The sequence below is a fragment of the Epinephelus fuscoguttatus genome, linkage group LG21 (assembly GCF_011397635.1).
Source record: "Epinephelus fuscoguttatus linkage group LG21, E.fuscoguttatus.final_Chr_v1".
NCBI lineage: Eukaryota > Metazoa > Chordata > Actinopteri > Perciformes > Serranidae > Epinephelus > Epinephelus fuscoguttatus.
Window position 1 is genome coordinate 756978 of NC_064772.1, and position 22629 is coordinate 779606.

Consider the following 22629-nt stretch of genomic DNA (forward strand, 5'->3'; position numbering starts at 1 on the left):
TGTTGTTGTCTTATTTCCTTTTTTGAGTCACAGGCTGGGATTCAAAAGGGTCATTCCATCATACTTGTGTGGCTGAGGGACATCGTCAACCAATTTTGGTATATTTGCCAGAAAGCAACATCGTGATATGTTCAGTGTAAGTAGTGTGACATCATTTGGTCAACACAACAACAATACATGTTGAAATAATTATCTTTCTGCTCGGATGATTGCTACCCTACTTGCTTCTAGTGGTGGAGGAGCGTTTCTGTCACATGTTTTGATTGTGTTTTGTTGTAGGATATGTGGGTGGGGGTGCTTTATCATGTCACAGGGAAGCATGAATGGACCCGTGGCAAATGTGACCATGGACCACTTGATGAGGCGACCCGTGATAAAGAGCTCATGGTGCCAGGCTCTGCACCACATGAGGCTCTTCAACGAGTCATGTTCAACAGACGCTGGTTGAAGGATGTTGCGAAGTATCTGACCTTTCGGTAAATTAACATTGTTTCCATTAGCAGAACAGTTATAGTATCAATATGAAACCTGGCACATTACAAATAATAAAATGGGAATGTAAAAAAAATCATAAAAATATTCCTCAAAAGTTTTAACTGTTTTTTACATTACAGGTCAACTTCGGAACTTGAGAGTTTCCAGAATTGCATTCTCATGTCTGCTGGAAAAAAGTAATTTGATTTTTATTTGATTATTCACTCTTTATTATAATTACTTATTGCAAATATTGAGTTATCCTGGTCCCATACAAATGAAAAGAGATGTTTCAAGTGAGTCTTATGCCCAAGAGGATGGAGTCCCTTGCATATTTTATTTGGTTAAACTTTTTTACCTCTATTGTCCCCCCCTCCATGCACACACACAGGTTTGCCTTCTCTCCTCCTGTCTATGAAGCAAGGTGCCTTCTCGCTGCATTGGACTACAACCACCACAACCATCGACCAGATTACATCGGCTGGAATAACGAGAAATCGTAAGTCTCACATTTTATTGATCTTCAAGACAACTGAACATGATCTGTACTACAAAATAACTTGTCAAATGTGCTGATTTAGTATAATCTGTCACTACATAAATTATTGGGCTGTACTGTTGGTTGACAGAAAAGGTAAGGGAGAGGGGGGGACATGCAGTAAATCTTTAAACTGTTGTCTTTTAGATACAAGAGACTGTACAGCAAGAAGTCACACAATTACCGTGTCCAAGCAGTAAAGGTTGCAAAGGACTATGGCTACATCCCTGAGCTGCATTGTTGCATCCTAAAAAAGCGTATGGATGGACCTACATCCCACATTTCATATCTGATCAATTTCAAATAATGTTTGTTATTGTTGTGTAGGTCAAGTCAAAACATACCTCTTTGAAATAAAAAAAAATAGAAGTCAGTCTCACAAGTCATTCTCTATAAAAGCCGGCTGTACTGTACTAAGGTCTAATACTGCAGAAGAGTTTAGATCTTTTGCTCACTATCACCAATTATAATACACTGCTAATTCATTTGAAAGTTTGGAACTTCTATTTGTAATAGTCAAACTATCAGCATCAAGCCATTACTTACATCTGTTATGCCAAGGTCGAGTTGAAAATAACAATTACCAGATTTGATTATGGAGCATTGGTATATGTTCTAACGCTACTGTTCTCTTCTCTCCATAAAGGCCTCATGAAGCAAGAAAAGAGAGGAGACAAGAGAGAAGACAAGACCTGCTTATTTTCCAAACATTTTTATTAGGAACATGTAAAAAACAAAAAACAAAATAAAACTATGTACATAATGCAAATTTGAAAAATACTCCCTGAAAACTTTGAAAATAAATATATATTGCACATAAATTGTTTTTATTTTTGGATAAAAGTGGAGTCTGTTATTTTGAGGTCACAGATAAATAGAACAGTTGGAAATTTCACTCTGCCACCCTAAATGGAGCTTCTTTGTAGCCTGTATAGTTTCCAAAGGGGTCAGGGAATTTTGCACGGATGCGAAGTACATAGCAGCTTGGGATCGGCCTCCAGTTCCCTCTTCCCAGACGCCCATGTTGCCAGATTGTGAACTGGCGGTAGGCAGCAAACCGAAACTCTTTGTTGTCGACTCCCACATCTTGGCTGTCCTCCAGAGCAAAGATGTCGTCCCACGTCATCCTCACCAGACGCAGCATACCCTCATCCAGACAGTACATCTCCAGGTGGGCACTCCTGCTCAGGCACTTGTCCGGAGCCTGTCGACAGCACAGGTTTTCCATTTGGGTCGGCATGCGTCGGCAGTTCAGGCAGGTGCACCACGCAGGCTGCCCTCTATCTGGAAGATGTGGTCCTGGTGTCTGCTCCCAGAACTCCAGGATGTCCAGCATCACCCCTGGTAGGTGGGTCACCACTGACTGTAGAATGACATCTTTCTCCTCCTGGCTCAGATGTTGTAAAGCCATCTAGAAACTGATCAAGGAAATATGTTTACATGGCTAGATTCATATTTCAAGTCTGTGTCCTCTTTTACTCATTCATTCATATAACAAGATTTTTTTTAACCAAATAGCTATAAACAACCTGCATCTCAGCTATACTGGCAGCTCTAAGCTGTGCGAGCCGGACTCTGTCCTCCTCCCTGAGAGCTTCGGTGTGCTGCCTGCCCCGGCACCCTGGTGCTCTGGAAGGAGCTCTGGACCACGACCTGCTGCCTTCACCCCTTGATTCCAAATCCTGAAACAAAAACAATGAGAACAATAATAATAAAAATAACTTTATTACCCTCAAAGGGATGTTATGATTTTATTTGATGTAATGGTTTTATTCTGATTCAACACTGACATTTCAGTTTTTCTTGTATTTACATTGTTATAACACAGTGATATTCGTATCATTCATATTGTCTTATAATGGAAATGGTTTCATAAATTATGTCAGTGGCTTGAGTTAGTTATTTTTTTTTATTATCATAGTGTCATACACTGAAGGTGCAGCCCTCATGGGCTTACAAGGCACTTAGAACAAAAATACAGGAGCCTTACAAAACACACTAAAAAGAGAAAAAATACGGGGAATAATGCTCCTATGCTTCCATATGCATATATACATGCATACATACACACATACATGCATGCATGCACCCACGTACATACATATGTGCATACAAGTCAGTTAGGCTTGAAACACTGAATCATACTATTGCTGTTACATGATAATGACTGCACATTTACTTCAGCTTGTTAGCAAGCTTTATCCAATGTTATAAATACTAGCTATGTTGGTAATTACCACAGTCAGAAATTAGCTGCAGCCACAAAGCCAAATGCTCGTAAAATACCATCACATTAGTGGCAGGTAAATTAGCTTCACTCGCCAGTAACAAAACAATGGCTATTGCTAGAGTGGCTGGTGAAATTTGAACATTTAGTGACCATTTGGGCAATGCAAGGTAAACTTACTTTACATTACAACTGTCATTTTGCTTAATGAATACGCTAATGTTGTCAAGGAAATTTACTAAAGTTAGACTAAAATAAATATTGTTTGTTACTTACTTCGTCGCTTGACGTGATGCTTGCTTGCATGAGGCACGAGCGGAGTCACGTGAACAGCGTCAAGTAAACAGTGTCACAGCCTGGTCAAGGCATCACCTGCACTACAGTGAAGAGTTTGTGCGCGCTCCCGTGCCGGCTTCGCTGGTGGCTGCAGTTACCCGCAGCGGTCGTCGTGTCACCAGTGAGTCTCATTTCTTGATCCTGCCCCAAGTTCCTCTAACTATCGCAATCCTTCCTTGAGTATCTTGGGTTTGTTCTATAATTCCAATAGTAAGGTTACATCTTACCACAATTGCTACTCCTTTAGACTTTGTGTTTGCTGAGGAAAAACCTATAACATGATATAATCTATTACTCAATCTAGCTGCATCCTTGGTCACCAGATGGGTCTCTTGCAGTAAGGCAATGTCTGCTCTTTTTTTCCGAAGTATCTCTAATATACTCGCCCTTTTATGAGGGATATTAAGGCCGCTCACATTCAAAGATAAAATATTCAACTCAGCCATAGATGATTTGTAGAAAGTGCATTGGAATCAAACTAAAAGGAGAACATAGGCAGCTGTCACTACTCCTCTCTAACATAGATAAACCTTGATTGCAAATGCTTTCATTTCCATTGTTTAATGCAGCATATCGTTGTCCATAAAAAAGGTCCGGTCCCACCCCACAATTGGCAACCCATACCAACCCAAGCAACAAAAACAATAAACTACACATAGGATCAAACAAACATATCCCGTATCGCCCTTCCCACCCCAAAATCAGATGGAAAAACAAGTCCATCCGAAGTCCATCCCCCATCATTTTGTTGTGACAGTGTAAGAAGATAGGCAGATACCCATCCCCCTCCCTTAAAGTTAACCCTATCTGATTAGTTGGTTATTTCCTTGATTGACAACTGTCACACATTCATAATCACTCGCAGGGTCGTCTGCACTTCATAGTGTGGTCGCTGAAGTCCGCGGTACAGAGGATGGTGCGGCTGGCGATCTCCACTGGGTTCTTCCTGGACTCCTTCAGGATGCGGTCTCTATCCATGAAACGAAGGCATCTGAAGATCAGGACTCGAGTAGCAGATGAATGCTCTCGCTGGCGTCCCATGCGATGCGCTCTCATGATCTCAGGAGGATTATTAGCGAGGGCTGGGAACCACCTGGGGATGTTAGCAGAAAGTCCTCCATATCTGTAACTTTAGCTTCAAATTGATTCCTCAGTTCACTGTTTTGAGTGGCCGTTGTTTCCATTTTCTGTAAGCGCTCCTGCATCTTTGACGTAATTGCACGCTAGGTTTTAATTTCTTCATTGTGTATGGTTAAGGTTGCTTGCATTGTTACCAGCTTAGACTCCAAGCGATCGAATCTTTCATTGGTATTTTTCTCGGCCAAGTTGAAATATGTTTGTAGTGTGGCTTCGAGAGATGCCGTTGTCAGCTGGCTGTTATTAGTCTCCACCGGGTCCATTTGTTTGTTCGTCGTTTTCTCTTTCTTGCCACGCAATTGCGTTATTGTCATTGCCACATCATACAATGAAACTTGTTAAATTTACCACTGTTAAAGCTAAGCGGAGTCTGTTTAGTTAACAATAGAAAGTTTGCTTAAACAATTGCGGGGGAGAGGAGCTGAGTTTACCTACTCCGCCATCTTGGTCACGTCTACACCAACGTGTGTGCAATCTCCAAAATAAGTAACACACAATATCATAACAGACTTATTTCTGATCATAGTCCTGTTACAATGCAACTGCAATCATCTTCATTCATCTTCTAAGCGCTTCATCCTCTTGAGGGTCGCGGGGGGGCTGGAGCCTATCCCAGCTGACATCGGGCGAGAGGCAGGATACACCCTGGACAGGTCGCCAGACTATCGCAGGGCTGACACATAGAGACAAACAACCATTCACGCTCACATTCACACCTACGGACAATTTAGAGTTATCAATTAACCTAGTCCCCAATCTGCATGTCTTTGGACTGTGGGAGGAAGCCGGAGTGCCCGGAGAGAACCCACGCTGACACGGGGAGAACATGCAAACTCCGCACAGAGGGGCTCCCACACCCGGATCGAACCGGCAACCCTCTTGCTGTGAGGCGACAGTGCTAACCACCACACCACCGTGTGCAACTGCAATCATCTGTTCTCAAACCAAAATTCAACTGGAGATGTAACCCTCTTCTTTTATCATCACCTGGTTTTAAAGAATACATGATTAAGAAGTTGAGTGATTTCTTAGAGATTAATGATAATGGGGAGGCTTCAGACTCCACCCTCTGGGAAGCACTTAAATGCACCATGAGAGGATTTTTTATTTCTTTCAAATCGTCAAGGAAAAAAGCAAAAATTTAAAGAATGAAAGAAATTGAACAGGAAATTACTCACATAGAAGAAACATATACATCATTACTTCAGTCTGACTACAATAAGATTCTGAAATTAAAATCTGAATACAACTCAATCCTTGGAGGTAGTTTACTGTTAAAAACAAAACAAAAACATTTTGAAACTAAGTGACAAACCTCAAAAGCTACTTTCAAGACAGCTTAAAGGGGAGTTGGCAAAAACTGACATCCATAAAATACAGTCAGACAAATATTCACAGACCAACAAGACATTAACAATCAGTTTAAAGAATTTTATTCCAATCGTTATACTTCTACCTCCACTGCAACAGAGAAGGTTTATTCACAGTTCTTTAGTTCTTTAACTCTGCCACAGATAAATGAGAGTAGTCAGTCCTTTTTGGAAAGACCATTTTCTATAGCCGAATTAAATGAAGCCATTAAATCATTTCCCACAGGTAAATGCCCTGGACCAGATGGGTTTGGTGCCAAATTTTACGAAGTGTTTCATGACATTTTAACACCTTTATTACTCAGGATGGTTAATGATTCAATGGCAAAAAACACTTCCACATTCTTTCTATGAGGCAAATGTGTGTGTTTTATTGAAAAAGGGAAAGGATCCTATGGATCCTATTAATTACAGGCCCATATCCCTGCTCAATCTTGATCACAAAATTTTAACAAAAGTGTTGGCCACCAGACTAAATAAGCATTTAGCATCAATTATTCATCCAGATCAAGCTGAATTCATCCCTGGCAGGCTTTTCTTTTTCAACGTGCGACGTTTGCTGAATATACTATACTCTGACAGGGGATAAAAAAAAATAAAACAGCCGTCTTGACATTGGATGTTCAAAAAGCCTTCGATTCTATTGAATGGCCGTATTTACTGGAAACTTTCTTTGAGGAGGTTTGGATTTGGAGAGACTTTTGTGGAGTGGATCGCAATGATTTATCATTCTCCTAAATCACTTGTCATAACAAATAATTTATCATCTGAGCCAACTGGTCTGCATCGAGGTGTGAGACAGGGTGATTGCCTGTCCCCATTATTATCTAACATAGCATTAGAACCTTTGGCAACTGGGTTAAGAAGTCACCCTTATATTAGGGGTATTCCAACTGATACAATAGAATGTCTCATTAATCTGTATGCGGACGATTTACTTGTCACTTTAATGAACCCTGAAGAGGGTATCCTTCATCTCCGCAAATACATCAGTGTATTTAGTAAAATCTCTGGCTAAACAATAAATTAAGCCAAGAGTGAACTAATGTCAATTGGAGAAAATACAGTCTTACATAATTGCCCAGTAAAAACTGTCCAAGACTACATCACATACCTTGGACTTAAGATACCAAAAAATCCCAAATCTTTGCTCAAATTGAATCCCCTTGAAGCCACTGATAAACTAAAATGCAGCATAGAATACTGGAGGACTTTGCCACTGTCCATGATCGGCAGAGTAAATGCTATAAAGATGGTATCTCTATCTATACCGGCGGATTATTTAAAAAAAAAAAAATAGATACAATTAATAATTTGTTTAGGCCCACTTTGGATGGGGTTCTGTGTCTCCCAGTATTTAAAGAGTATTATTGGGCAGCTAATGCTCGGGCGATGACATACTGGCAACTGGGTTCTCCAGACCATGAATCATTCAATTCCGCCCCCCTGTGGCTAAAACTAGAACTTATGTCCTTAATAAAGCCACATGCCTCACTATCTTCCCTTCTGTTCACGAATACTACATCACCTGTGAAATTACTAAGTCACAGTTTTGTTGTTAGAAATTCACTCAAGATTCTTAATCAAATTAAGCATGTTTACAAAGTTCCTAATGTATCGATTTACACACCAATCTGCCATAATCATGCCTTCACCCCAGCATTGCTGGACAGTACATTTGCTGCATGGAGTGTACAAGGACTTAAATGTATAAAAGACTTCTATTTAGACAGAAAATTTGCATCTTTTGGCCAATAAAGTCAGAAGTATAATTTGCCTCATTCTATTTTTTTTTCGTTATATGCAACTCAGGCACTTTTTAAGGGAAAACATCCCCCAGTTGGAATGTACATGTGAGAGTTATACTCTTCTGGACCTGCTTTCTCTTTCTCTACACAGAAATCAACTTATTTCTAAATTTATGAATTTCTTTTCCAATGAATCTGAATCATCATTTTGTATTAAGAATGCATGGGAAAAAGAAATTAATGCTGTACTGCCTGACAAAATATGGAAGACCGCAATCTCCTGTGTTCACAAGTGCTCAATAAATAGTAGACACAGGTTAATACAGTTCAAAGTAATTCATTGTTACCATTATTCTAAGGTCATGCTACACAGGTTTTATCCTTCTGTATCTCCTATTTGTGCCAAATGTAAATCAGACGATGGTACCTTGCTGCATCTATTCTGGAACTGCCTATTAATCTTTTCATTTTGGTCAAGTATTTTTTCATTTTTTTTCTAGCGTATACCATCAGACACTCCCCCCAGACAGAGACTTGGCTCTTGTTGGATGTTCAGAGGACTCACTATCTCTTCCTCCACACATCCAGACTGTTTAATTATTGGGCACAACATTAGCAAAAACACTTATCCTCAAAGACTGGAAGGGACCTACTCCACCGTGCTTTAGAAACTGGCTATATGAACTTGTTTCAGTCATTCACATGGAAAATCTGTGATTTAATAATCGAAACTGTCAGCATAAATGGGAAGAAGCCTGGGCCCCTTAATGAAATACCTGAACTTAACTTGAACATTTGGCACATGGGTTACCCAGACCTATCCTGGGTTGACTAACCCTAACAATGGCAATCAGGATAATCGGTATCACGACGCTGGATATCAACTCGGTAACTCAACCCAGGGTTGCTTTATCAAGAGCCGTGAACGCGTATGCAGCGGACCAATCACAATCATGAGAGAAGCGCAGCGTCACCGAGTGTCACTGACCGTATGTGAGGGAAAAAAAAGTATTTCTCATGTGAGGATCAGAGATTAATTGTACTAAAATATGAGGAGGAGAAAAGCAACATTACAGAAAAGGCCAACACTGTGGCAGCTGCAGGAGGAGGAAACATGCGTTGCAACGCATAACGGGATGAATAATGTTTAGTTTTAGTTTAGATTAGTTTATTTGTACATAATGTTAAAAACAGACAGTATAAAATTTACAAGATGAAAAAAAGAAAAGTGCCGGAGAGGTTAGAAGCCACTAAAAGCTTATCAAAGAAATTCCCCTGTCAAAACATTCATTCATTCAAATAAACACAAGAAGTTTGTGCTCTAAAAAAAAAATAAATAAATAAGTAAATAAATAAATAAATAAATAAAAAGGGATCAGCACTCAGTGAATAACCTCCTAAGCCCTACGACAAACTATTATGGCAAGGCTTAACTATACAGACCAATGAGCAGTGATAACTAACATGTCTTTGGGGTCATTGGGTGGGAACCTCCTTTCACCGGTGTTTCGTCTAGTTGGTCCCACGACACCTCCAGGAGGCTAGACAGTGATCTCTGGCGTCCCAGAGACACTCCCCTAATGCCAGGTCTCACTGCTCCCCACACTAACCGAACAACCTCCTTTACCTTACCTATACTACCACAGAGGAGGTAGACCCAGGGAAGGAAGCCTTGTTAGGCTATCACACTCCCCCGCCGGGTTAGGCTGTACAGTCTACCTCCCCAAGACGAGCCCTCACAACAATGACACCTCCAGGAGGCTAGACAGTGATCTCAGCCCAAACAGAACAGCACTGCCACCTTCAACCAAACCCAGGCTCCGTTTATGCGAGCTCCAGGCAGAAGCAATGCTGATACTACCTTTACTAGCACATTCACCATACTCTATTTCACACACTACATAGCATAACTACAATGTAAGCTAAAGTTAAAGGAGATAAATGAACTCACAGGATCAGCAAACACACTCACTTTGCAGCATGGTCTCAAACAAAATGGATTCAGATAGGCCACTCCCACACTTAAATAACCTTCCTCTTCCTGGATTTCCTCCTTACATACACATGGCTTTCTCAGCCCAAACAGCACTGCCATCTTCAACCAAACCCAGGCTCCATACATGCGAGCTCCAGGCAGAAGCAATGCTGATACTAGCTTTCCTGTCACATTCACCATACTCTATTTCACACACTACATAGCATAACTACAATATAAGCTAAAGTTAAAGGAGCTAACTGGACTTACAGGATCAGCAAGCACACTCACCTTGCCGCATGGCCTCAAACAAAATGGATTCCAATAGGCCACTCCCACACTTAAATACTTCCTCTTCCTGGATTTCTCCTGACAGGAAGTGGATCTCTCCACCTGATCTCAAGGAGTTATGTGCCCTGCTTAGTAGTTCCCCCTGCTGGCCCCCAGCTGACATTATTTCTTCTGTAATAGATAAACTGGCTGCATTTAATTGCTTCATCTGACATTTCCCTCACTGTCTTCCTCAAACTCTGTCCGCACTCTGAGTTCCCCCAGGAGTGAGACAGTTGATCTTGCTATGAATCCCCTACACCCCACTTCCACTGGACAAATCCTAGTCTTCCATCCTCGCTGCTCAGCTTCTGCTCCTAAGTCTGCATATCTAAGCTTTTTTCTTTCATATGCTTCTTCCACTGAGTCTTCCCAAGGAACTGTCAGCTCAATGAAATAAACTATCTGTTGACTCACTGACCACAACACTAAGTCAGGCCTCTGCCTGGTACAGACTATTTCCTGAGGAACAACAAGCTTTCCCCCTAAATCTACTTGCATTTCCCAATCACAAGCACCTTCTAGGCGGCCACACCTTTGCCTCCTCACTAACTTATCCCTTCTGTATTTCTCTCCCTCACGGACAAACTGAATTACTAAACTCCTATCCTTAACACCTTCTGAATTCACCTGTCTTCGTTTCCCTTCGATGCCTGCAGCTAAACATTTCAACACCTGATTATGTCGCCATGTATATCGGCCTTGTGACAAGCTAACTTTGCAACCTGACAAAATATGCTTTAAAGTTCCGGAACGTGAACACAATGGCCATGACGGGGCCACATTTACCCACAGTTTTAGGTTATGGGGGTTGGTAAGACATCGATGTAGCCCCTATCAGGAATCTAATACGATTCTCCTCCATACTCCACAGGTCCCTCCAACTAAGCTTCCTCTTCTCTACACTTTCCCAATTCAACCACTGTCCCTGTTTAGCCTGGGCCACTACCTTTGCACCCCTTACTATCTCTTCCTGTCTGCGTATCTGTTCTACAACCAGCTTTCTTTTATCTTTGAGGCCTGCTGTATTCCATACCGGTTTACCTGAGCCAAGCCCCAGGCCTCCCCGGCCAAACTGAACATTACCTACAATCTCTGCATGTCTAAGAGCTGCCTCTGCCTCCTGAACTGCCGATCTTGGGTTCCACTTCCTCCCCTTGGTTGGATTTGGAACCACACTCCTAACTACCACATCCTTACTCCCAGCTAACAAGAGCTCTGTCCTGACCTTGGTACATTTAAATTCCTCTGTTAAACTAGTTACTGGCAGCTGAAGTATCCCTTTTCCATACAATGCAACACTACTTAGGCATCTAGGAGCGCCCAACCACTTCCTAATGTAGGAGCTAACCAACCTTTCAATTCTCTCCACAACAGTTATTGGAATTTCATAAATTGACAGTGGCCATATTAACCTAGGATATAGCCCAAATTGCAAACACCACAACTTCAACTTTCCTGGAAGTTCTGATTTATCTATTCTATCCAATCCTTCAGCCACATCTTTCTAAATTTCACCACCTGTTCCTTATCATTCAACTCTACATTGTACAACCTACCTAAGCTCTTTACTGACTTTTCCCTAATTGTTGGGATGTCCTCGTCATCTATGACAAACTTCCTATCACTTAATTTCCTCTACATATCGAGATGCTTCTAGATTTACTAGGCTTGATTTTCATGCTGGCCCACTTGAGGTTCTTATTTACCTTCTCTAGTAGCCTCTTTGTACATGGCATTGTTGTGGTCACCAGTGTCATGTCATCCATGTAAGCCCTAACTGGTGGAAGATGCAACCCATTCTGCCGTCTCTCCCCACCTACCACCCACTTAGAAGCCCTGATGATTACTTCCATTGCCATAGTAAATGCTAACGGAGAAATTGTACACCCTGCCATGATGCCTATTTCTAGCCTCTGCCAACCTGTTGTGAAACCTGCTGTACTTAGACACAACCTAATATCCTGAAAGTATGCTTTCACTAAGTTAACAACTACCTGTGGCACTCTGAAGTAGTCAAACGCACTCCAAATGAGGCTGTGCGGAACTGAACCAAATGCATTTGCAAGATCTAAAAATACTACATGTAGGTCCCTTTGTTAATCTTCGCTGCCTGAATCTGGTGCCAGATCATGCTAGTATGCTCTAAACACCCTGAAAACCTGGTATTCCTGCCTTCTGCACCATGGTATCTATTAAGCTATTCCTTTCTAAGTAACTAGCTAGTCTCTGCGCTACTACACTAAAGAAAATCTTCCTCCACATTCAAGAGAGAAATCATCCGGAACTGGCTAAGGTCCACAGACTCCTTCTCCTTAGGAATGAGGACACCCCTGCCCTACGCCATGCTCTTGGTATAATTTGTTTTTCCCAAACTATTCTTAGCTGTTTCACAAAAATTTAAGGGTATCAGGCGACTTTTATAAACCCGGTAGGGGACTCCATTAGGCCCTGGGGCCGAAGAAGCCTTTGCACGCCTGACCACCTCCTGAACTTCCTTCCACCTAGGTGGCCTGACATCCATCTCATGCTCTATCCCTCCTAATGGAGGGATATCAGGTGGGAAACCTACTATCCTATTCTTCTCCAAATCTGAATATGTGTTTCTCAAATATTCTTCAACCTCTAGCCTTTCTGCTTTAAGCTGCCCTCCCTTTTCCTGGCTGAACAATCCTTTAACAAACTTAAAAGGGTCCCTGAAAAAACCTGTCCTAGCATATTCCTTCTTCCTCCTCTTTTTCCTGAGATGCTCTGCCCTTCTAAGAACTGCTAGCCTGCTTCTCAACTCCTCTTGCAACACCTTAATTCCCTCCCTTTCTTCTTCTGTAGCCTTTTTCCACTGCTTTCTTAACTGTCTCCTTTTCCTTGACTAATGAAATCACATAATAGAGAAGAAAAAAAAAACGGGTCAGGAAAGAAGAAACAGAGGAGGAGAGAGGGAAAAATCAAGACAAAACAAGGTAGCAAATAAAATGATGTGTAGGTTAAATTACTCATCACTGGTTCAAGTAGCTACAGTACCTGTACCTGTACATCTGACACTGATCACACCCTTGAATACCATGAAATCAATGCTGCGCAGATGAATTGCGTGTATTACAATTATCGTCTAACATCATTGTGTCTGATAAATTGGTCTTCTTTGTCATAACGTTATATATGCTACAGTAAAGCTTAAAGCTGACGTCACAATTAAATTGTTGCTTTCTTTTCTTTTTAAATGTTCAAAATAAACTTTCAAATCAAAATCAGTGTGGGCAGGTACGGCTTTGACTTAGACATGATGATGGGTAAAGGGTTGGTCCTAGTACAGAGCTTTACGGTTATAGGCAGGTGCAGGTTTTCAAAAATGGACCTGTGCAGGACTCTGGTCTCTGTAACATACAGCATGTTGGCTTCCAATTCCTAGTACAATAGAAGACGCAGATCCAAACATATTAGGATGTCTTGTAGCCTTGAAATATACTAAGGCTGTTGCACTTCTTTCCAATGCATACTGACTGCTTGTAACTTTTACTCAGACCAAACACATTAAACCTCAACAAAATGAGCTACAGTATTTTTTTTTAATTTTTTTTTGGGGGGGGGGGGGGCATTTTTGCCTTTAATGGACAGGACAGGTAAGCGTGAAGGGGGGTGAGTGAGATGGGGATGACATGATGCAGCAAAGGGCCACAGACTGGATTCGAACTCGGGCCGCTGCGGCAGCAGCCTTGTACATGGGACGCCTGCGCTACCCGCTTAGACACCGACAAACCAGCTACAGTATTCTTTAAAGCAATATTTGATTATGCAAATTCATTCTTGACCATTGGGAAAGAAGTCTGACAAAATAATCAGAACTTCATTTACTAGGGCTGTAGTCAACCAAAGAAAATCTTGGGCGACTTAAATCGCACATAATCTTCAACTAATTGATTAGTCGTGGGAAAAACAAAATCTGCACGTTATTTTTACTTCTGCTGTGGTGTGTCTGTGTCACTCTGCAGTTACACCTCCAAAACACCAGTCGGCGGTGGAGGACTGTGTTGTGCTGTAAAGTTTAGTTCAAATCATACTTTATTTATATAGTTGATTTAAAACACACATTAAATATGGCTTAATAGGGACAATTTCAAACACAAGTACGCAAATCACTGTAAATCGCAGAACTGACAAACACTTGTCTTTATCTGCACACATTTCCCCCACCAATACAGCATGCTAACGTTATTAGCACAAGTCTATGGCGTTTTACATTGTATAAATTAGCCTAGCATCTAGGTCTTTTCCTCTTCTCATATAAAACCAGGGACAACAGCAACATGTAACAAAGGTAGGCTATGTAACGGTATACATAGCCTAGCGATGAGCGGAGATTTTCTCTGTTCATAAGAAGCCATAAATCCTGAAGGATAAATCACACACAAGACTTAAAATGCTATTTTAGTGGAGGTTTCACTGTCTTCACAATTTATTGTTTCTTATCTGTGAAACACAAGTATATACAAGCTTCGTTTCCACTGAGGGAAATGGTGTCAGCTTACAGAAACAGACAAGGAGGTCTGCGTCGCCACAACGCTGAGTGTGAGGGTGGGTGAGTTCAACTTTCTGTCAACAACAGGGGTGTTTTGAAAACACCCCCATTTTCACAGGTAACTTAATCTGTCCCCCCACCGCAGGAAATAATGGATTAATCCTGGAAAGCTGTTGATGTAGCACTTTTCTCCTTATGAAAGTAACACGGCGATTATTCGACTAATGAGAATTTGATCGGACGAGAGCATAGCGACCAAATAATCGACTAGTCGACCAGGAGACTACAGCCCTATCATTTACTATATTGTTTTGGAACTTTTAACCACAAGTTGTGGCTTCCTTCTGGAAATGGAGCTTGCTCAGTTGTCATGAAGCTGGCTAAGGGGTCATCACATGACCTACAGTAAGTGTGGAGCTTAAGTTACGTGATAGGAAGTGGTCGTATATGTGTGAAGATGGTAACTCCTATTCTTTGGCGTCAAATGTTAATGACCTTGATCTTTCTCCGGCCATCCACTGACTCCTGGTCAATGACCTCTGACCTCTTCCCAAAGGATGCTGAGAGTGGTTTTGGTCTGATATTCACAGACTGTTCGTCCAGTTACCTGTCCAGGGTCCTCACTGCCAAGTCATTAAGTGACTTGATGATAACTGGGCAATGACTGAACAAACAACTCTAGTAGTTTATTGGAATTTCCAGAAAAAGCTCATAAGTGGACCTTAAGTTTGTTGGTTGTTTTTGTTTCTTTCAATGAACAGAATATGTTTAATTTCACCTGTGTGCTGGCATCTTTGGGGCAGCTCTGTTGCATGGCCCAGGCTGAGATGACATTGAAGCCTTTGACCGTAATAGAGTCTGGCAGCAGTGAAGCCAGATACTCAGCATTAGATTCTGGATACTGGTTCACCCTTCTGTTGTTACTCACGTCCACAAGGATCTTTCCTGCATAAAAACAAGACAAACACACCATATTTAAAGACATTAAATACATACTAAGCTTGGACTATCGGCTACAATCAGGAGTGGGTGAGTACTTTTCACGTTCCTTTTTTGAAACTGTACTTCTGCTCTTTAGTTACGTATATTTTTGAGTCAGTGGTCTGTTTTTACTTTATTTCAATTTTTACCTTCGTTACAATGAGTCTGCTCTAAATGTGATCAAGTGTCGGGGAGAAAGCATGTGAGGAGCACCTCTACTGCAAACCAGGCCATGGCCAAGCCTTAAGTGAGCATCCATCTAGGCTAAATCACAGTGGATTCTTTAAAAATGAATTTTCAAAATGTTTTTTAAACAAAACCAAGTAGCCTCGCAGGTCAAAACTAGAATTAATGCCCCGCACACTGGTCAAGTTTCTCTTACAGTTAACATCCATGTCTATAAAAACATGGATGCTACAAACACAGAAGATCTATACAGTCAGCACAGTTTCAAGGTGGACATCCAAGATTAGTGTCACCAATTCAGTATCTGACCAAATGTCTCCCCTTCTCTTCCTGAGATATGTTGAATAATGGCTAGAAAAAATGGTTTATGCAGAACATTATGATGTCACAGTGAAGCTGACCTTTGACCCTTTGGATATAAAATATCATCACTCCATCATTTTATCCTGTCAGACATTTGTGTGAAATGTTGTCATAATTAGCACATGAATTCTTGGGCTATGGCCAAAAACATATTTTATGAGGTCACACTGACCTTGACCTTCAACCTTTCACCACAAAATTCTCATTAGTTTATTATTCAATCCAAGTGGACATTTGTGCCAAATTTGAAGAAATTCCCTTGAGGCATTCAGAAATCAGAGTCAGAATCAGAATCAGAAATACTTTATTGATCCCCCAGGGGAAATTATTTATGTTACAGGTGCTCCTTGCCAGAGAGGAAAGATACCTGAAAATTTAAGAAAATTAGAAATTTAAACAATAGTATTTACAAATATATAGTTAAATAAACATCTTGAGATATCGTGTTCACAAGGATGTGATGGGTGGATATATGGATGGACAGACTTAGGTACATACGAACGAAGGACATAGGGACAACCCAAACTCGTAATGCCTACAACCACTATTATCACCAGCACGGAGGCATAAAAACACCCTGCTAACATGAAAATGAACAGCAATGAAAATGAAACTGGCTGCACACACACACAGAGCCGCCAGTCTCTGACCTCATGACAGCTACAACTGCAAGGGGGAATTCAACCTAAGTCAGTAAGGTTAGCTATTTAGTATTCATGTTAATGTTACCAGTAAGCTAACATTAGACTGTTTGATTTTTACAGTAACGTTACAGTTAAGGAATCAGCAGCTGATGTTTGCATTTACAGTGAACTGATGTTATTGTTATGTCAAATTTATGTATATAGCACAATTCATGCGACAGGCGTAGACATAATGTCCTTAAGATAAAAGTAAATATCATAAATGACAAAAATCACTTAAAAACAAAATGTATAAAGACAATAAAAACATAAAGTAAAACATAAAATGAGAAGGTAGGACAATTAAAAACAGGGCAGATAAAAAGGGTATTATCATTATTCATGTGAAAAGGGAATAATAATAATAATTACAGTGGCCTACTAAATTGTGAAAGTCTGCCCCAAGAAACGTGTCCTCCAAAAGGCAAAATGTATTATTGACTAGGGATGTAAGAAAATATCGATACACTGAGATATCACAATATTTCATTTCGTAATATTGTATGGATACTCAAAAGTACAGTGTTGATTTTTTATTAACAATTTACATGCAAATATTCACAGCGGTTGTTCATTTTTGTGTTGCATTTAAACCTCCCACCGCTAGATGGCAGCAGTCTTCAGCCATTGACTCCTCCACTCCAAAAGAAGAACTAAAGCTCAAGCTCAAGCTAAACATGGCAGAAGACAGAGGGACAACGTTACAGCCGGCTCCCGCAGCTTTCAAAGCCAACGTGTGGACGCATTTTGGATTCAAAACTAAGGAAGGCAGTAAAGACTTCGACAAGAGCCATGCAGTCTGTAAACTCTGCAATGCCAGAGTCAAACACGACAAATTTGCGAGCATATCTGAGGCACCATGGCAACGTAGCATTACATGCTAACGTGAGACAACAACGAGTGGATGTAGGTCAGCGGACTATGGAAGAGGTTCACTTTTTGCAACTACCAGCGACCTCAACTCATGCTACCAAAACAACGCAGTCAGTACTGTTTCATTTGTGAAGACATGCGCCCTCTGAGTGTTGTGGAGAATGAGGGGTTTCGTATTATGATTACAACACTGGAGCCCCGCTACATCATACCTTCCCGACAACACATCACGGACATCACCCTAACGAAGTTGTACAACGAAGTCAAAGCGACGGTGCTGGGCTCTCAGCTCAGCAGAGAGAGTCGCTTTGACATGCGACGCCTGGACTTCAAGGGCCACTGAGTCGTACCTAACTCTTATAGCACATCACATAACTGACGAGTGGAAGTCCCATGTTCTGCAAACCCGAGCCATGCATGTCAGTCACACAGGGGAAAACATTGCAGTGTTACTAAATGAGGCTGTGACTGAATGGGGATTGGGTGCAAAGGATCCCGTTGTTGTTACAGATAACGCATCCAGTATGACTGTCGCAGCTTTTTTTTTTTTTTTGTTTACTTTTTTAGGACTTCTGCAAGCTCTTTTATTTATATATGCAGGTAAATTCCTTTATTCAGATTGCACAGAAAAAGTGTTATGATGGTGGAAGTTGCTGGTCAAATGAAGCCTCATGAAGCATTTTCTTTATTTTCTGAGCCCACTAGATGGTGCTCTTGGTTTAAAGAGAGAGGCTCAAAGAATAGCAATTGAGTGTGCTTTCAACCTTTTGATGAACAAAAAGCGCCATCTAGTGGGCTCAAAAAATAAAGAAAATGCTTCTTGAGGCCTCATTCTGCCATCACTAGTTGGAGGGCTTTGTATTTTCTTTTGTTAATAACAGTGAACATTTTTGTTAATGTTTATTTTAAGAATCCTGGCACTTTTATTTTTGACATAGAGAGGTACATGTTCATTTCTTTGAGATAACAGAGAAGTGTTGTGATGTTTGATGGTGCAGAGACCATTATTTTCTTTTGATAACTACTTGGAAACCAAAAACTCCTCTATACTACAACTGATTGTGGACCTCTGCAGTAGCAGTATCTAAAAATATGAATGTAATGTTGTTTACATAATTTTATTTTCTTCATGTTAAGCTAAAGCTACATGCACTTTTATTTTTGACTTATGTAGAGGTACGTTAATTCCTTTGTTGAGATTGCACAATAAGTAGCTATGTTTGATGGTACGGGGACTGCATATTATGCATTTCTTTTTGATAACTGTTTGTCTGTATGTAACACTGTTTACAGAGTTTTATATTTTCTAAACTAAGAAATACTGCAAGAATGTTTTTTTTTACTTAAGTTCTATAAATACAAATGCAGATCCCAGTAAGCTGTATTCATTCACCCAGATGTTAAGCATCTAACAGCTTTAACACTGACAGTTTTCATAAGATTAAAATCTTTTAAAAAAAATCGCAATATACTGTCTTGTTTGTAGTATTGCAATATATCACAATATATCGTATCGTTGCCCCTGTATCATAATACGTATCGTATCGCCAGATTCTTGCCAATACACACCCCTATTATTGACCAGGATCATGTCCTTAACAAAGAGTTTGCATTAATGCCATCAGGACGGCGTTATAGGCAGCCTCCTAGGAAGACCAATTGCTACTCCAAGTCATTTGTTCCTTCTGCTATCAAGCTGTTGAATGCAGTCTTGTCTTGAACTGGTTTACATTAACAGAGGTACTTTAGCAGAATATAATTATGTGTAATACATCCATTTGTATTTATTTTATTTATATTTATGTTTATGTTTGTATGAATGGTTGTATATGGTTGGTGGACTGTAGAAACTAAATTGCCCTTCGGGCATAAATAAAGTTTTCTGAAGTGAACTAAACTGACCAATAATAGTAACAAAAATACTAATGATAAAAATAGTAGTTACTATAACAGTAACATTACTGATTCTTAAATAAAGTGCCACCAGCTTTGAAAATCATTTAATATCTAGCCAACAGCTTGTTCAGAATGATATGTTTTTAGTTTGCTTTTAAAAGAAGACACTGTTATAGCAGACATCAGTTGTTGTGGTAGAGAATTCCAAAGAGTAGGACCACAGTAACTGAAAGCAGCACGGGCTGATTAAGACCTCATTCTAGGTATAGTGAGGAAATCTCTACTGGATGATCTAAGGGATCTGTCTAGTTTGTACTCAGTGAGCATTTCAACAACACAGGAAGGAGCTATGGAATTCACAGATTTTAAAATGAGGAGTATTTCCTTCTTCTTCTTTTTTTGTTAAATTGGGAACCAGTGAAAAGAATTAAAAATAGGAATGATGTCTTCAGACCTTTTGGTTTTAGTCAAAACTGTGGCTGCAGCATTCTGATTAAGTTGTTGTTTATTTGACACCTGCTTTGGTAGTCCAGAAAAAAGTGCATTATGATCTAGCCTACTAAAAATGAATGCATGAATCAACTTTTCAGAAACTGACCGTGACACAAAGCATCTTACTTTAGATATATTTCTGATATTATATAAGGAGGTCTTTGAGATATTAGCTAACATCAGCCATTAGCTAACATCACATAAGATCTTAGATGCATGTATACTCTCTGCCAAACATCCTGCTAGCCAGCGTACAGGCACTGGATTGCCTGGCTCAACTGGCCATTGAGCAATTCTGGCAAATTCCAAATGGGCCAGCCCATCTTGTGGCATGCAGAGTCAACAACAGTGCTGTTGGGGACAAAAAAATTGTATGGAAAAAAAAAAGACCCGCCAGCTGCGGCCTACCTGATGTTGGAACAGCCCAGTTACACGGTCCCAATATTGTAAATAGCCTACTGATAGGCCCACTGTAAGGCAGGTTCAGTGGTACCGGCAGTCATCACCTCCCCCCATCCCTTTTAGTAGATCTGTCCATCATGTAATGTCAGAGGGCAAGCAGGTGAATTTCTATCCACTTATTGTGCTGTAGGCTTTGATTCCTTTAAATCCTGTTACATCCTGATACAAGTAAATGTGTGGTGGAGGGAAAAATGTGTATGTGCCCTGGCTGAGTAATGGGAGGCGTATTCCAAAGGAAAAATGCCAATTTTGTTCCCAGCCCAACCCTGTCCATGCCCCTATCAGTTTCCAGCAGGATATCAAGAATTGTGATGTGCTTTCAACCAGCACCATTTAACTGGGTGTCTCTTTTTCCATATATTGATGTGACAGAACAGAGGACTCCTTGAAAAATATGGGAAGGAGGTGTGACCTTTGTGGTAAATAACAATTAGTCCCACAGTAGGAATATTAAAATGCTATCCCATTCCTGCTCACCTAATCTGGAGTTAGTGTCAATCAAATGCAAATCACACTTTCTACTGAGGGAATCCACTTCAGTCATTATCACAGCAATCTACTCTCCACCACAAGCAAATACAGATGCTGCTCTGTCAGATCTCTGCAAAGACTTGAACTGCTCCCAAACCAGTAATCCTGAAATTCATGCTCATTGTTGCTTCAGTCAGGCTACCTGACACAAACACTCTGGACCACTATTATACCCTCATTCGGTAAGAGCCACAATACAGCCATTCTGTTGGACCTGGTAAATGGTAAATGGACCTGCATTTGTATAACGCCTTTTAGGGCTGCTCGCTTATGGAAAAAATCATAATCCCGATTATTTTGGTCAAAATTGAAATCACAATTATGCAAATGATTATGCGGCGCACGTGATGACTTATATTGTTTACACAACAGCATGTCATTTCTGTCTCTACATGGTCGCGTGTTTACAGTTCTCCTCTGTTGTGCATGGTGGAGTTCGGCCCCAATGCGCACGCGCACACACACACACACACACACACACACACACACACACACACACACACACACAGACCAACCTCTCTCTCTCTCCCTCTGCCATTTTCCGCACGTACTCGTACTCGTCGTCCTCCATTTATCCGGGTCCGGGTCGCGGGAGCAGCAGCCTCAGCAAAGAAGCCCAGACAGTCCTCTCCCCAGCCACTTCCGTCAGCTCTTCCGCGGGAACCCCGAGGCGTTCCCAGGCCAGCCGGGTGATGTAGTCCCTCCAGCGTGTTCTGGGGCGGCTCCGAGGTCTCCTCCCAGTTGGACATGCCCGAAACACCTCCCAAGGGAGGCGTCCGGAAGGCATCCTTACCAGATGCCCGAACCACCTCAATTGGCTCCTCTCGATGTGGAGGAGCAGCTCTACTCCGAGTCCCTCCCGGATGTCTGAGCTCCTCACCCTAACCCTAAGGCTGAGCCCAGCCACCCTGCGGAGGAAACTCATTTCGGCCGCTTGTACTCGCCATCTCATTCTTTCGGTCACTACCCAGAGCTCGTGACCATAGGTGAGGGTTGGAACGTAGATCGACTGGTAAATCGAGAGCTTCGCTTTCTGGCTAAGCTCCCTCTTCACCACAACGGACCGGTTAAGCGCCTGCATCACTGCTGACGCCGCCCCAATCCGCCTGTCAATCTCCCGCTCCATCCTACCCTCACTCGTGAACAAGATCCCGAGATACTTAAACTCCTCCACCTGAGGAAGGACCTCCCCCCTGACCTGGAGTGGGCAATCCACCCTTTTCTGGCTGAGGACCATGGCCTCAGACTTGGAGGTGCTGATTCTCATCCCAGCCACTTCACACTCTGCTGTGAACCGCCCCAGCGATGGAGCTAGGAGGACCACGTCATCCGCAAAAAGCAGGGACGAGATCCTCCCATCACCGAACCTGACACCCTCCACCACTTGGCTGCGCCTAGAAATTCTGTCCATAAAAGTTATGAACAGAACCGGTGACAAAGGGCAGCTCTGGCGGAGTCCAACCCTCACCGGGAACAGGTCCGACTTACTGCCAGCCATGCAAACCAGACTC

General features: G+C 41.5%; 1 protein-coding gene across 5 annotated transcripts in view; it reads right to left on the bottom strand.

Annotated features, from left to right (window-relative positions):
* Positions 1-22629, bottom strand: part of steap2 (STEAP family member 2, metalloreductase) — a 247896-nt gene that overhangs the window by 102721 nt on the left and 122546 nt on the right. For all 5 annotated transcript variants that reach the window (XM_049565781.1, XM_049565776.1, XM_049565779.1 and 2 more), the window contains exon 3: positions 15430-15596. In XM_049565781.1, coding sequence (XP_049421738.1) covers positions 15430-15596 — 167 coding nt within the window. The remainder of the gene's footprint in view (positions 1-15429; positions 15597-22629) is intronic.